The sequence below is a fragment of the Protopterus annectens genome, chromosome 13.part0, assembly GCF_019279795.1.
Source record: "Protopterus annectens isolate FY-2018-M chromosome 13.part0, PAN1.0, whole genome shotgun sequence".
NCBI lineage: Eukaryota > Metazoa > Chordata > Ceratodontiformes > Protopteridae > Protopterus > Protopterus annectens.
The window spans coordinates 504,015,778-504,030,680 of record NC_056747.1 but is presented as its reverse complement, the minus strand read 5'-3'; the positions used below and the strand labels follow the sequence as shown (position 1 = coordinate 504,030,680).

Here is a 14,903-nt window from a genome sequence, read left to right as displayed (position 1 = left end):
TCCCTAGGAAAAAATTTGCTGTTCTGAATGTTCAATGTTGTCAACATTCACCGATTAGGGGTCGATGTAAGAACATTCGAAAATGTGAACTTTCGGTTTTCTGATATAGACCCCTGTCTGGCAAATGGCTTAATATTAGCCAACACATGGTTCCAAAAGAGAGACAGTCACAAGATCAGATACAAGATTAACTAACATGCAACTCAAGTAAACTTCCTCCTAGTAAGGAAAAGGCACTGGGGTAGAATCCATGATTGTAAAGTTATCCCAGTGAAACAGTCAGCCCACAGCATAAACCACTACTTGCCACAATCAGCTGCAAGCAGTGGTCAGAGAAGGCTCTAAGGTCAACAGAGACCAGGCTGAAGACCTAGAAATTGACTGGAGAGAATGTACAGCAGTTCAAGGAGTTACTCAGGGCTCTAGCACCCCAAGATGAGGAGGAAATAGGTTTAGTTGAACAAGAATGGGAGTGATTAAGAACATCATGTGTCAGGACTACAGTAAAGATTTGTGGTTGAGCCATGTATGGAAATAAAGTATATAAAGAAAGCTGGTGGTAGAATGCAGAAGTCAAGTCATCAAAAGAAAGAAGGAGTGCAGGAAGAAGTGGGAGATAGAAAGTACTGACCAAACTAGGAAGGACTACTGGTTGGCTAGCAAAGAAGCTAAGAAAGAAGTTGCAATAGCAAAGAACAGGGCACTGGAGGTACTCTACTAACTTCTGGAAAGTGACCCAGTAAGGGGCCCAAAGAAACTACATCAGGTTGCAAGGCAAAGACAGAAAGATGAAGATAGTCAAACACCATTCATAAGGGATGCCAGCAACAACCTGCTCACCAGTCCACAGGACATCAAAGGCAGATGGCAGGAGTATTTCCCGCAGCTTCTGAATGAAGAAAACCCCAATGAAGTTGTACTGCCCCAGAAACAGCCTACAATGAGAGAAGAAGAGGAGCCCACCCTAGAAGAAGTAAGAACAGCACTAAGGAAAATGAAGTCAGGGAAAGCAGCAGGCTCAGATGAGGTTACAGCAGATATGATAAAGATGCTGGGTGAGATAGGGGAGAAATGTCTCCTGAGGGTACTTGTAGCAGTGTGGAGAGAAATGTGTATCCCAGATGACTGGAGAATAAGCATACTCATGCCATTGTACAATAACAAAGGGGACATCCAACCCCTATCACATTGCATGAAAGTTCTGGAGAAGGTGAGTGATAAACGGAGAGTAGGAGAACATAAGATGGGAGATGAGCAGTTCGGATTCAGATCAGGATGTAGCACAATTGACCCTATGTTTGCAATGAGACAGATACTTGAGAAGAAGCTAGAGATGAGGAGAGTGTCTTGGAGAAGGCATATGACAGGATCCCAAGAAAGCTAATCTGGGCAGTACTGTGGTGGTTTAAAGTCCCAGAAACATTGGTAGAATTAATGCAGGCTATGTACAAGGATCCATTGACTCAAGTATGAAAAGTGTTTGGCCTCACAGAGGGGTTCCCAGTGGGAGTGGGTGTACAGCAGGGTTCATCTCTGAGCCCACTGCTGTTCATACTGGTGATGGACTACATTAGTAAACAGGTCGGAGGGGACAGATAAACACAGTTGCTGTATGCAGATGATGTGGCATTACAGGCAGACTCTGAGCAAGAACTTCAGCAAAATATAGGAGAATGGAATGCAAAACTGAAGGCAGCAAATTGGGGAAGTCAGAAGAAGCAGAGCACAGAGAGAGAGAAGGGAAGATAGTGGAACAGGTAAACAGCTTCAAGTATCTGGGAGGGGTAGTTGAGGAAAAGGGAAGTCTGAATAAAGAGGTCAAAGCTAGTATCAGAGGGACTGCAGCCAACTGGAATAGAGTGCCAGGTGTAGTATGTGACAGAAGAATGCCAAACAAGCTGAAATGCAAGGTGTACAAGACAGGATTGCAACCAGTACTACTATATGGTACAGAAACCTGGGTAGTAAACGCAGAACAGTTGAAGAAGCTAGAGGTGATGGAAATTAAGAGCCTGTGGGACAGGCGAAGAAATGAGGACATAAGAGTAGAAGAGAAAGTAGCTCCAATTGCAGAAAAGATCAGAGAGAACAGATTACGGTGGTTTGGACTTATGTGCAGAAAAGCAGAAGACAATCTGGTGAGTAAGATTTGGGACAGACAGGAAGAAGGTAAGAGGAAGTAAGGATGTCCAGCAAAGAGGTGGATGGATTGTGTGGAAGAAGATCTGCGACAGTCAGGCATGAGTGTTGAAGGCAAGAGTGTGGTACGGAATCGCAAGAGTTGGTGACAGTTAACATGATACCCCGACCCCATGCAGAAAAAGAAATGAGAAAAAGGGGGCTGCTACTGCTGCTGATGATGATGATTGGGGGGGCCTCACCTAAGTGAATTTTATTTATTCTGCTGTGTGTTTCGTTGAAGTTTGGGCAAGTGTTTACTTGCTCTGGGAAAAATTCACCATTTGGGTATTTCATTTTCGCAATTTTCATCTTGTGAAAATGAAATTCGATGATATGGCCATTTGAGTATTAGAAGTAAATCCATATATGTACATATGTAAAGGATTTTTGGTTAATGGTAAGTATGCATAACCACCACTGTGCCTTATTTTGAGTTCTGCAAAGAACTACTTGAATAGAAATACAGTAATTTTTTAATTGGCATGTTGCAGACATTCAGGACTTAAAATTATGGGTTTTATTGCTGTATCTCATTCTTTTGTTTTTTTTCCCCAGGCTTTTAGACAATTAAAAGAAGCGTTAAGGGTCTGTGCAACATTCAGAGGATCCTACCTTGATATAAAGGCCAAAGCAGATGAGATAAACTCTAAAAAACTGGAAGAAAATATTGCTCAAATGTATGTATGCTCCTCCGTTTAACTATAAAACTAGACATGTCACAAAATATACTTACTGGGCACTAACTCAAAAATTTGAGACTTTACAGCGTGAGTACCAAAACTCAAAAAAACAATTAAGCTCACGTGTACAGCTGTGAACATTGAACAGTGAAGTGTGAAACTCAATGGTTAAACTTTTTATGCAGGGATCAAGCTTGTCTCCCCACATCTCTGTTACTTGCATATGCTATCTCTGAGATTGCTGTCCCATAGAGAATGGGGGAGGATTCTCCAAGACACAGCAGTTTTAGGATGTAGTATATATTTTTTCAGTACTCTTAATTAATTTTCCACTGTTTTAGGAGTTGCAGTCTCAAGCACACAGTGGGAACTCACTGCTTTGAAATATACTGTAATGGAAAAAATTGCTTTGAAATAGAATTTCATTAGAAATTTAAAGATTAAAGCTGTTATTTAAGAAATGTATCAAGTAAAGAAATACATCTATCATCCCTAGTTATAGCTTTGTGGCTTGGAAAATTAAGTTTTTTTGCCTGATGCAAGATCTTTGAAAAAACTTATCTACTTCCAGCTCAAAGACCTTACTTCCAAATATTTTCTCTTCCAAAAGCAACATAGGTTTTGGTCTGGTAGAACACCTCCACTTGCACACTTTTGTTTCACTGGCAACATTATCTAGTTATGTATGGTGGAATTTTGTTGGGGCCACCTTTGTAGACCACTTTACACTCCCAGAATATCTCCTACATATCAGCATTAGCTCTGATGCTATCCCAGGTTCCAAAACTACATTTCTAACTACCACATCTATGTTAGGTTTAACTCCACTACCTCCATCTCTTCTCAGTGGCGTTCCTCAATGCTCCATCCTAGCTCTTCTCCTATTTTCAATCTATAGGTTCATAGGTTGGTACTAGGCTATCGGCCCTAGGGCCTATACAAGCCTAGCCATAACAATTTCCTGGCTATTTCTTCCCACAATATTTACTTCCCTGGACCGCTGTTATCTACATAAACTTCCTTCAGATTTATCTCACCATCTGCCATGTTATGCTGATGATACGGATGTCCTTCATTGATCACTGTTGCAGTACTGCTTACATATGGAAATATCCTGCCAAGGATACCATACATCCAGCCAGTGTACCAAACATTGGGTGCCTTTCTCTCACTCTGTATATCTAACATATGACCCAAGCATGTGAGCACTAAGTGGTACATAAGGGACGTAAGGCTGTGAAAATCCTCATAACTTTTTTGCTGTCAGTTATGGCCTGTGCCAGTTTTCATTGAGACTGGGCAGATAAGTATCCCTATTGAGGAGCCTTCCTTTGTGTTATGCCTGAGAAGTTATAATTTTCATGTCAGCAATGTAGGATAAATATGGCTGCAGGAGGCAGATACCATATAGAGATAGTCACACAAAGTGCTTATTTTGTCTAAGACCTATCCATGACTATAGGGAGTGTAGTATTTGTAACTCCTTCTTCCCTAAAACCTTGAGAATTTGCTTAGGTTAAAAAACCAGAGATCAAAAGAGCTTGTGCAGGGTAGGTCTCTGAATTTCCCTGTCAGATGTTCCTCAACAGCTGTGAAAGAAGCTGAAGTCATTGAACCCTTCTCAAGCTTCTGTTGTCCATTTGGGCCTGGACATTTCTGCTGTGATGTTTTTTTCAACAATGTTTTTATTTTATTAAGAATAATAAAACAGCATTATAGTTTTGTGATGTTTGATGAGCCCTCAGAGTGCCTGATGATAGTTGCTGTTCCTGCTGTCATGATCCTAGTGGAGGACAATATGATGCAGCATGTAGGCATGTCAGTCATGAGTGATTGCTGTGAAGTGTGAACCCTGGCTGATCCATATCTGAGGGGACCCAAGGGCATACCCCAAATCTTATTCCAAGAGGAAGTTCGCAGTACCATTATAGAAGTACATCATGGGGACAGATCCTCCCTGGTATAGTTCTGTGGATGTTCCTAAGAGGAAGAAGCAGAAAACTGTGCACTCCTCTCTTACTGCCCTTCAAAAAGAATGGTTTAAGTTTTTGCAAGGACTCTTCAAGGCAGTTATGTCTTTAAAGCCTTCTCACTTCCCTCTTTTCTTCTCCTGTTTCCCTGCCCCCATAAGAGTGTTAAGAATCTTGTTTTGAGGAAGAGGACTCTGAGTCAGAAGTGACATTTGTGGCTTATTCCTCACAGATATATTCTCTTATTGGTTATGAGGCTGCTATGTCCCCTGATTCTACCATTGAATAGCTTCCATTTAGGGATACTTTTTTGAAAATAAGCAGCAGTTTTATTTGGAGGAAAACCAAGGTTTTGATTTGGAAAGAAGGTATTATAACTTGGCTTATATGAGTGTTCTGAAACCTTCTGCGGAGCCACCTGTGTCAGAAGCTGCACAGGGCACCTTTACCACAGCTTGTTTGAACCCAGAAATGCAACCCCCATCTATCAAAAGACCTGCTAGATTTTACAAGGTCCAAGACAAATACAAATTTCCTTACAAAAATCCTTTCTCAGCTCTAGTAGTAATCTCTATAGAATCTGATAAACCTGCTTAACTGCTCCCATCTACTAATGCCCTACCCATTGACAAAGACAGTAGGGCTGTGGATTGGCACAAAAAGAATGTGAACTCTATTGCTAAATTTTACTTCTGTGCCGTCAACTACCAAACCCATATATTTGTCTAGTCCAGGTGATAAAAGCAACATAGTGTGAGAAATTCCTGAGTTGGATAATACATCTTCCATATTATCTCTCCTCAACTGAGCTATTCAAGTTACCAGACTCCATTAAATGCAATTATGATGATGCAGAAGCATCTTCCAGAGCTGTAGCTACTGGATGAGGTTGGGACTGAAGTCTTCACTAGAAGATAAGTATAGTTTCATAGGCTATTAGATGTCCCTCTGGACAGGGAAAATCACTTTCATGCTGCAGCTGCTGAAATCATTAAAAATCTGCAGGAAAGTGGTAACATTATGCAAGCATTCAAATAGGATCTTTCTTTTGTCTGCCCCTAAATTCCAGCATAACTTTTCTTCCAAAAAAGATACATTGTGTGAAAGGACCAACAATGATATCAAATGAATAAATGTTCACTGAAAAGAGAAGTTTCAGTAGAAAACCAAATCAGGTTTTAAGGGATCCAAAGGACCCTTCCATGACCAGCCAGATGTTTTGGAATATCTGCCACCACTATCTTCTCCTAACCCCACCTCTGCCTGTCCCCTCTTTCTTTATTAAAGAGACTTTCTTACTCCCTTTTAGTGTGGAGGCTACAACTTAAGATCAGTGGGTCATCAGTACTATTAAAAACATGGCTATTCACTCAAAACCCATCAGGTATTCCTGTCATGTCCCAAGAACATCTGGTATTACCTATTTTGTAGGATTTGTACCATCAGGGGACTATATAGCTTGTACATCTCCTCTAGCAGAAAAAGGGATTTTATTCAAAATTCTTTCTAGTCTTAGTACCAAAATTCAAGATGTTGTCACTACAGTCTCTTTTTTATGATCCTTCCTCAAACGTTGCTGGTTAACCTGAACCTCAAGGATACTTATCTTTATATTCCCATTCATCCTGATCACATCAACTTTTTTAAGGTGTTATGCCTTACAATTTCATTTTCAGTTCTCTCCTTTGGAATTTGGTCTTTCTACGTCTTCAAGTGTATTTACCAAATGCCTAGCTCCTGTTATATAGTATTGTGTAGTGTCCAGGGTATACACATTTATCCCGGCCTGGATGACCTTCTTCTCCAGACTCTTTGAAGAGACAAGCTTCTAGAAGATCTCAAATTCACAATGGACCTTCTTCTACGTTTGAATTTCACCTGAACTTGAAAAAGTATGTAATTCTTCCTTTTTAGGATCTGCTTTTCCTGGGCTACCATTTCAACACTTTCTCTATAATGGCGTCTCATACACGGGGGGGGGGGTGCTGAGAGACTTGGGGTACATGGCTTTGACCATACAATAGATCTGAATGGAAAGATGACAAATCAGCAAGCAAAGGTGAGTACTGTTGCTGGAACTGAACTCATCCTCAGGTCTTGGTGAGTACCTTCACGAGGTGGGCCCTGTTTTTCACAAAATCTCACCAAGGCAACATTGATATATAGACTGTATTTTATATAGAATATACCATGAACAGAAGTAGGTTAAAAAATAAAAAATATAGCTGTGTGCACAAGACACACAGGATAAAAAAGTGTCCAATCCTGGTAGGTGCACTGGTGCCAGAAATGGAAAAAATGATACTGTAGAATCCTCAAGACATGAAAATATTTCTGCAATGGGGCTAGGCCAGGGTCGGGGGGAGGATGGCCCCTGTTTTAGAAGGAAGTAGTAGTCCACAGAAATCACAAAAAAGAGCCATAAAGATGATAGAATGGACTATTGAGGATAAGAAAGAAATTATGTATTGTTACTATTATGCAAGATGCCCAGAACTTCCAGACAGAAGATATTTTAAAAGATTAAGAGGGAAATTGGAGGAAAGAGAAATAGTTGCACAAGAAAAACTGTTGGAATCTTGAAATAAAAATTTGTGTTCATTAATACAACAGTTTTATGAAAAACATTATATAGACCAAGAAAGCTTGTGCTTTTTGTAAAAGAACAGACTGAGGAAGTGAGAAAATATAAAGAACAAAATCTAGAAATTGTTGAACAGTATAAAAAAGGAATATGGACATGGGAAAGAAAGAAAGATCTGATATGGTGCAATATTTTTACAAAGGACAAAGCCAAATTAATCGGTACAAAAAAACAACACCAAAGATATTCAAAGAGAAATATAGGCAAAGGCATCCAGATATGGAAAATTTCCCAAAACAAAAATAAGATCACAAACAGAAAATGTAGAACAGAAGTTTAGTAAAGTAGAAGTTAAAAAATAGAAGCTGAAGTTATAGAATACCTGCAAAGTGAAGGATTTAATGTAGAAAGTCTAAAACGGGTTATATCTCATTATGATGGAACACGTCCCCAAGTAAGGAGAAGAGGAAGATCAGGAGACATCTGAAGAAGAAATATGGACGTGGCAAAGAAAAAGATTTAATATGATGCAATATTTATGCAAAGTAGAAAGCTAAACTAATCAATACAAAAAGAGCAGCACAGAAGACATTTGAAGAGAAATATAGGCAAAGGGGTACTTTTCCGTTATTGGGGTAACACTATAAATGCGTTAGCTGACGCTTGTAATTTTCTCACAGATGTTATCTTCCATATGTCTGGTACATTACAAAGAATTCAGCAGCCTAACCTAGTGGTGGCGTGTGCAAAGCTCTTCAGTTTACTTCTCTTGAGCTAATGCACTCATCGGGTAACCAACCTGCTCCCAGCCCGGATTGTCGATAAGGAAATCGCTTTGATGTTGTGATTCATGTGCAGAGATACTCTAATATATGTCATAATTTACTAACTTCAGTCACTGAAAAAAACACAAATTTGATGCGGAACACACCAGAAACATGGCAAAAATTTTCGACAGTTGAGAGGTATGAAACACCATTTGTAGCTTGAGAAAGTCTACACTGTAATATAATGTGTGTACATGGACAAAAGAATATTACTTCCCAATATGACTGTATTAATATTAAAATCATTTCCCCTATCTGGCTAGCGCATATCACTTATCTTCAATAAAATCTGTCTCTGTCTCGTTTTTTTTTTTTTTTTTTTGCGGTCACGCAAAAAGCGATGCTTACAATGTCAAAATGTAACACAGCTTGATTCCTGAGGCACAGGTTTGAGGACTGTGACCTCTGGCTGTACAGTCCTTTGGGAACTATGTATGTAAATTGCAGAACTGTTATTGTCTGTAGACAGACTACCACACTGTCACACAACAGCATGGAAGCCGACCTTTTGGCAACATCAAAGTGGTTCATGTGCTAGCTGGCAATCGGAACCCTCACTAACAGCTGTGTAAAAATTACAAGCGCCAGCTAGCGCATTTATAGTGTTGCCCCCATAACGGAAAAGTACCAGTACCGGCAAAGGCATCCAGATATGGAAAATTTCACAATGTAAAAAGATAAGAAAAAAAGAGGATTAGCAATGGAGAAGTTAAAGAAATAGAAACTGAGGTTATGGATTACCTGTGAAGTGAAGGATTTACTGTAGAAAATCTAACTCTCATAACACCAGAGCAGGACAGATTAATGGTTCCCCAAATTAAGAAGAAACCAGTGGAGAGGAAAACATCTGATCATTTGCCATATGAAGATACTTTGGAGCCTTCCAAAGGAAACCAGTACAAAACTTCAGTTGGAGTTGCACAACAAAGGAAGGAACAGGCTACTGTGGCAACTCTGACACAGTCAATGTTGTGGAGTGAAAGGCCAGTGAGTTCCCATATGAAAGAGCAATGGATGACAGGGTGGAACTGAAGAGAATTTGGCACAGGAAGATACTATGGAACTTTCTGTAGAATGCCCACAGGAAAAGGAGAACAAGGAATGTTCCCTCACTTTAGAAGAAAATGATTTAAGAATTGCTTTATTTAATAGAAATGGACAGACATGTTAACATCAATGAAAGAAATAGACTACAGTTGATAAAACCCCAAAAGTTAGAAGTTTGATAAAACAAATAAGTACAGTCCCCTGGATTCAATAATGCCTACACTAAGTGTACACTATTCTGAGTGAACAGACAACACAGACATAACTTACACCTTCTTCCTCCTAATTTTAGTTTTCCAACTGATACTCTTGCAGCTTTCAGTATTTACAGGGATTCAAAAAGGTTACCACAAAGTGTAGACTATATGTACACTTAATGTAATTGTTCAGAGTGACTGCAAAGCACAAAAAGTGTGATAAGGATGTTCTTGAATACATGTCATGTACACTTAGTGTAGGCTTTATTGAATCTGGCCCAGTAATTAGGACTGTTCATAAAAATTCATGCGCTATAACAGAGGAAAATAGGATATGTTAGTGTGAAGCTAAATTAATAACAAATAAAGTCTTACCAGAGAAACATAGGGCACCAAGGGAAAAGAAGGGGAGATATGAAATGCCATCATGGAACTATTGAGTAGAGAAAACTATAAAGCAATTAAGGCAAGATGCGCTGCTGTTAGGGTATAGTGGAGGGAAAAGATCAACAAAAATACTCAGAAAGACATACGTGATAAAAGCAATGAGCAGTATTAGAACAGATCAGGATCTGTCGTGCACTATCCCAAATAATAAACTAAGAAGAACAACTTAGAAGATTTGCAGATAAATATAAAGTAAAAGTACAAAATAAGCAATTTACTTCTTCTTTCGGCTTTTCCCAGTTAAGGGTCACCACAGCGGATCACCTGTTTCCATTTCTTACTGATGACCCAAAAAGTTTTGTAGAGAATTGGGAAATAAGGCAAAAGGAATTGACACACCAACAAAAAAGTAGAAATAGATACATTTTGAAGAAATATCTATGAAGATCATGTGGAACACAAGAAAGATGCTGAATGGATCGAAGGAGTAAAGAAAGAATAAGATGTTCAAATATACAGGATATGAAATGGGATGAAGTAGTGGCCAGAGAGATTGAAACAAAGTTAAGAAAAGCTCCTAACTGGAAAACACCAGGCCCAGATGCTGTATCTAACTTCTAGCTAAAAGTATTAACATCTTTATCTAAAAATTTAGCTATAAGTAAGAACTCTTTATATGTGCACCCAGAACAGTCACCAACCTGGTTAACAGCAGGAAAAGAAATACTCCTACTTAAGAGTGAACCTGCAAGCTGTCCTAAAAACTACAGACTAATAACTTGCCTTCAGACGACATATAAACTGTACACTGGAATTGATGCAGACAGAGTTTATAGTCATTTAGAAGAAAACTCCATCATGGCAATAGAACAAAAGGGTAACAAAAAAAGTCATATGGAACAAAGGATCATTTGCTATTAAATAAAGTCATAATGGAGAACTGTAAAAATGGGAAGAGTCTAAGTATAGCATGGATAAACTACAAAAAACATTTGACAGTATCCCAAATTCATGGATAAAAGAGTGCTTAAAAATGTATAAGATACACCCTACACTGATCAAATACATTACAGTGACCATGAAACAGAGGTAAACCACTTTGCTGTTAAGCCATGATAAAGGACAAATTATTATTCCAGGGATAAAAATTCAAAGGGGGATATTCAAGGGTGACTCTTTGTCACCGCTGTTCTTTTATCTTGCCCATAACTCATTAAGCTGTCTACTTTACAGATTAGGTCATGGCTACTATTTGGCTCCCAGAAAACAACAAAGCTTTTTGTGGGTGATTTAAAACTATATAGTTCATCATAAGAGGAACTGAAAGCACAACTGCAGGTGGTCAAAACTTTTTCAGATGATACAAGAATGTCAGTTGGTCTTGATAAATGTGCAAAAGCAGCCTTTAAAGCAGGAAACTGCAAAACTGAGAAAACATCAGCCTGGGAGAGGAATGTGATATAAAATAACTTGAGCAAGTGGGAGTGTTAAATATTTGGGAAATGATTAAGGATCAACAATGAAACATGAAGAAATGCAAATAAAACTTATGAATATTTTAGAAGATTAAAATTACTACTGAAAACAGCACTGACATCTAGGAACAAAGTCCAAACTACAAACCAGTTTGCTCTTCCTGTCCTCACTTACAGTTTTGGAGTGATTGACTGGCCCCAAAAAGTGTTGGATCAGCTGGAGATGAAAACAAGAAGGATGCTTCATGCTTATCAGTTGATTTATAAAAATTATTGTATACCAAGTCTATATATTCCCAGTTCTGAATGAAGTCTGGGCATCCTCGAAATTGATTACATGTATAGATCTGCAGTCATAGGACTGCATACATATCTACTGACCTCACAAGACTAAAATGTAGTGAAAGTTTTAAAACATGAGAAGAATAAGTCTAAGATGACTTTCCTGCTTAGTTTAGCAGAACCATATTGGTGTCAAGCGGGAATGGAAATCAAACCAGAAGTAGATAAAAATCAGGCAGCAACTGAATGTGACAAAAAACCCCCAAAAAACAAAAGAAAGAATATAAGGTGAAGAATCAGATGAGAAAGCAAGAAATGTGGAAAATGCATAAATATAGTTGCAAGTATAGAAAACTCTTAGAACAACCTCATGTTGATCAGGACCGAATGCTGGAATAGTTAAGGAGACGTGAATTTAAACCAAAAGAAGAAAGGTTTATATTGGTGGCCCAAGATAGTGGACTACGTACATGTTGGTTTACAAAGTCAATTGAAAATATGGGAGAAACGGACAAATGTAGGATCTGATGGTGTCAGTCTTCATTTTATCCTTGACTGATGGGCCCGGTTCCGATATTTGAACTAACTCGGCCGTTACTACAACTCATGGCAGACAAAAGCTCTCGAGCTTTGCCTCTACCCACAATCCATCTCAAACAATTACCTCAGATCTTGTTTTGGTGCATTTTGCCAGTGCTCTTGAGTTTCAGTAGTTTTAGGTAGACTTTCATTTCATTTCTTAGAGATTTCTCGCTATTTCTTTCTCTCTACTTGATCCTTTACTCTATACTTAATTGTTCTATCTCTCCCCTTTTTCTAACATGTAGTCTAACCTTAAATATCATTGCTGATATTCTTTCCCAGTACGTTAGTGTACTTCCACTACATGTCATCATAGATAGTTTTCCCCCCTTCACTTTCTTTCTCTTACAAAAACAATTCTTTCCTCTCTCCCTCTTTCTTAAGCTTTCTGTGTGAGTGCACGCGAGTAACTGTCTCAAAGCCGTACATTTTTTTTTTACATGGCTGAGAATGGTAAGGGCCCTTCTGGGTTTAAGAAATGCTGGAAGTGTAGCCACAAAATTCCATCGTCTGATTTCCATTCCCTTTGTGTCTTTTGCTTTGGTCCCATTCATTTGCAAGAGGACTGCAGCATATATCATGGGTTTAGTCATTGAGCCCTCATTGAAAGACAAAATAAACTATTTTGAAAGGCTTAATTCCCTCAGCCTTTAATGAAGCCTTATCTGCCTATCTTATCTTATCTTATATCCCCTTTGTCCTCATCTTGAGTAGACTAAGGAAAAAAAGGAGTCCCTCAGTTCTGACTTCTCCGTCGGTTCTGAGACCTAAGAAATTGAAACCCATGGTTCTGAAATTATCTTCAGAATCGGAGGCCTCTGGCTTTAAACTACTGGTGTCAACAACTGCTCCAGCACTGATTACTTTCTCAAGCCCTTCAATGTCAAAGGCCCCACTGCAGGACAAAATTTCTGCTTCACCTACCATGACAAAAATTTCTGATTCAAAGGAAATTTTCCCAAGAACTTTCTATTCACCATCTAAAGACCCTTTTGTTTGTGAGCTTCCAGAAGTTTTTCTGCAGAGGCCTAAGTCTCCTTCAATGTCATCTGATCCACCAAAAGTTTTTCTGAACTCGACATGGAGAGACTGGTGAATAAAATCTTGTGGGCTAGAGGACTTATAGTCCCCTTTTCGGTTCCGACCCTTTCGGGTCTTGGAAATTAGCCTTCTTTCACTCCATTGATCACTCCTCCTCTAACCTCCTCCAAGTTCTTAGAGTCATCTGTTCTGAATCTCCTAGCACTGACTGTACTGGTTCCTGAAATTTTCACATCTTTGGAACTGGTAATCCCTCTGAGCTCTTTGGTGGCTTTGGAACAGGAGACCTCTTGGAGCCGTAGCTACGCTGTAAGTTCCGGGGGGGCAGGACATGACTCCAGATTTTTTGAAGTCAACCCTGCTCCTCGGAGCTTCAGCTCAAGTTATCTCGGCTGTGGCTTCTGTCTCAAGGATCAGTTCTTCGGAGCAGAGATTGAACCCAGTCCTGAGGCAGTCTATCTCTGTTCCGGGCTCACTTCCCTCTTTGGAGGTGTTGGACTTCGAGGCAATGAAGAGGGCTCTCTCACTTAGTGACTCAGTCAGTACCTTTTCTCTTGGAACAGGTACCCCACTCTGGCTCAGTTATTCCACCTGCCTCTCCACTTGGACAGTGGGCACTGAAGTCTCAGGTTTGTCAGACTCAGGTTCTACCATCTTCTGACACCTCCCCAGATTATCACCATGCGGAGGTCCCTCAGAAAAAGGAGTTCAAGAGGAAGCACTTAGATTCCCCTCAAGGAATCAGTCACTGAGGACACAGAGTTTGATGAGGGGGATAGGTCCCCATGGTCACCACCTGAAGATGTCTCCTTTGGAGACATCCTAGAAATTGTAAAACAAAGGGGTGGCTGGAAGTCCTAGAACCCTTCCTCAGAGGAATCTGTTTACCTGCAGGCTTTCGGCACCTGCCTCTCTACCTTTTGGGTGACCCCACCTCCTGATAAACTTGTTCAGTTGATTTCACAGCAGGTGTGGAAGACTCTGGACACAATCAAACCCATCCCTGAAAGACCTGACAAAATATTATCTGTCCCTGAAGGTAAACAGTCCTGGGTCAAGGCGTTAGTAGTGGACACCATGGTTGTAGCAGCTGCCACAAAAAAAGGAACTTGCTGGGGAGAGTTCATCTGTCCATCTGTCCAACAAGGAGTCTCAGGCTATGGACAGATTTGGGAAATGAGTTTATGCTTCATTGCCATTCGCTATAAGGTCTTAGAACTTCTTGGCACGCTTTACAAGACTTCAGTGGGATCTGATTAAGGAATTGTCAGATAATGTGGTGGGAGCTGTAGCTGAGAGAGTCCAAGACGAAGTGGCTTCCCAGCTGGCCACCCTGGAGTCTCTTTCTAATTTGTCCATGAGGCTAATCACATATAACAGCCAAAGGGACTTCTAGAGCAGCCGGTACAGGCATAGTCATAAGGGGGCACACCCAGATGCACCTATATGACTTTGCGGAACCATTCAAGTCTTGTTTCATCAATGATCCCTTTGATGGAACATCCTTATTTGGCCCAAAAGAAAAAGAGACTTTATCCAGGTGTAAGAAATATGGTAAGACCCTTTCTGCTGTGTTTGTACATTTCTCCACCCCAAAGGTCCTTTTCTAGAAACCAGAGGAGTGGTGAAAAATGTGGTTCAAAAAATCCA

At 39.8% G+C, this 14,903-nt stretch overlaps 1 protein-coding gene across 1 annotated transcript in view; it reads left to right on the top strand.

Annotated features, from left to right (window-relative positions):
• Positions 1-14,903, top strand: part of LOC122787923 (dynein beta chain, flagellar outer arm-like) — a 5,188,001-nt gene that overhangs the window by 224,772 nt on the left and 4,948,326 nt on the right. Inside the window, exon 9 of the mRNA XM_044054850.1 lies at positions 2,737-2,850. Within this exon, the coding sequence (XP_043910785.1) occupies positions 2,737-2,850 (114 nt within the window). The remainder of the gene's footprint in view (positions 1-2,736; positions 2,851-14,903) is intronic.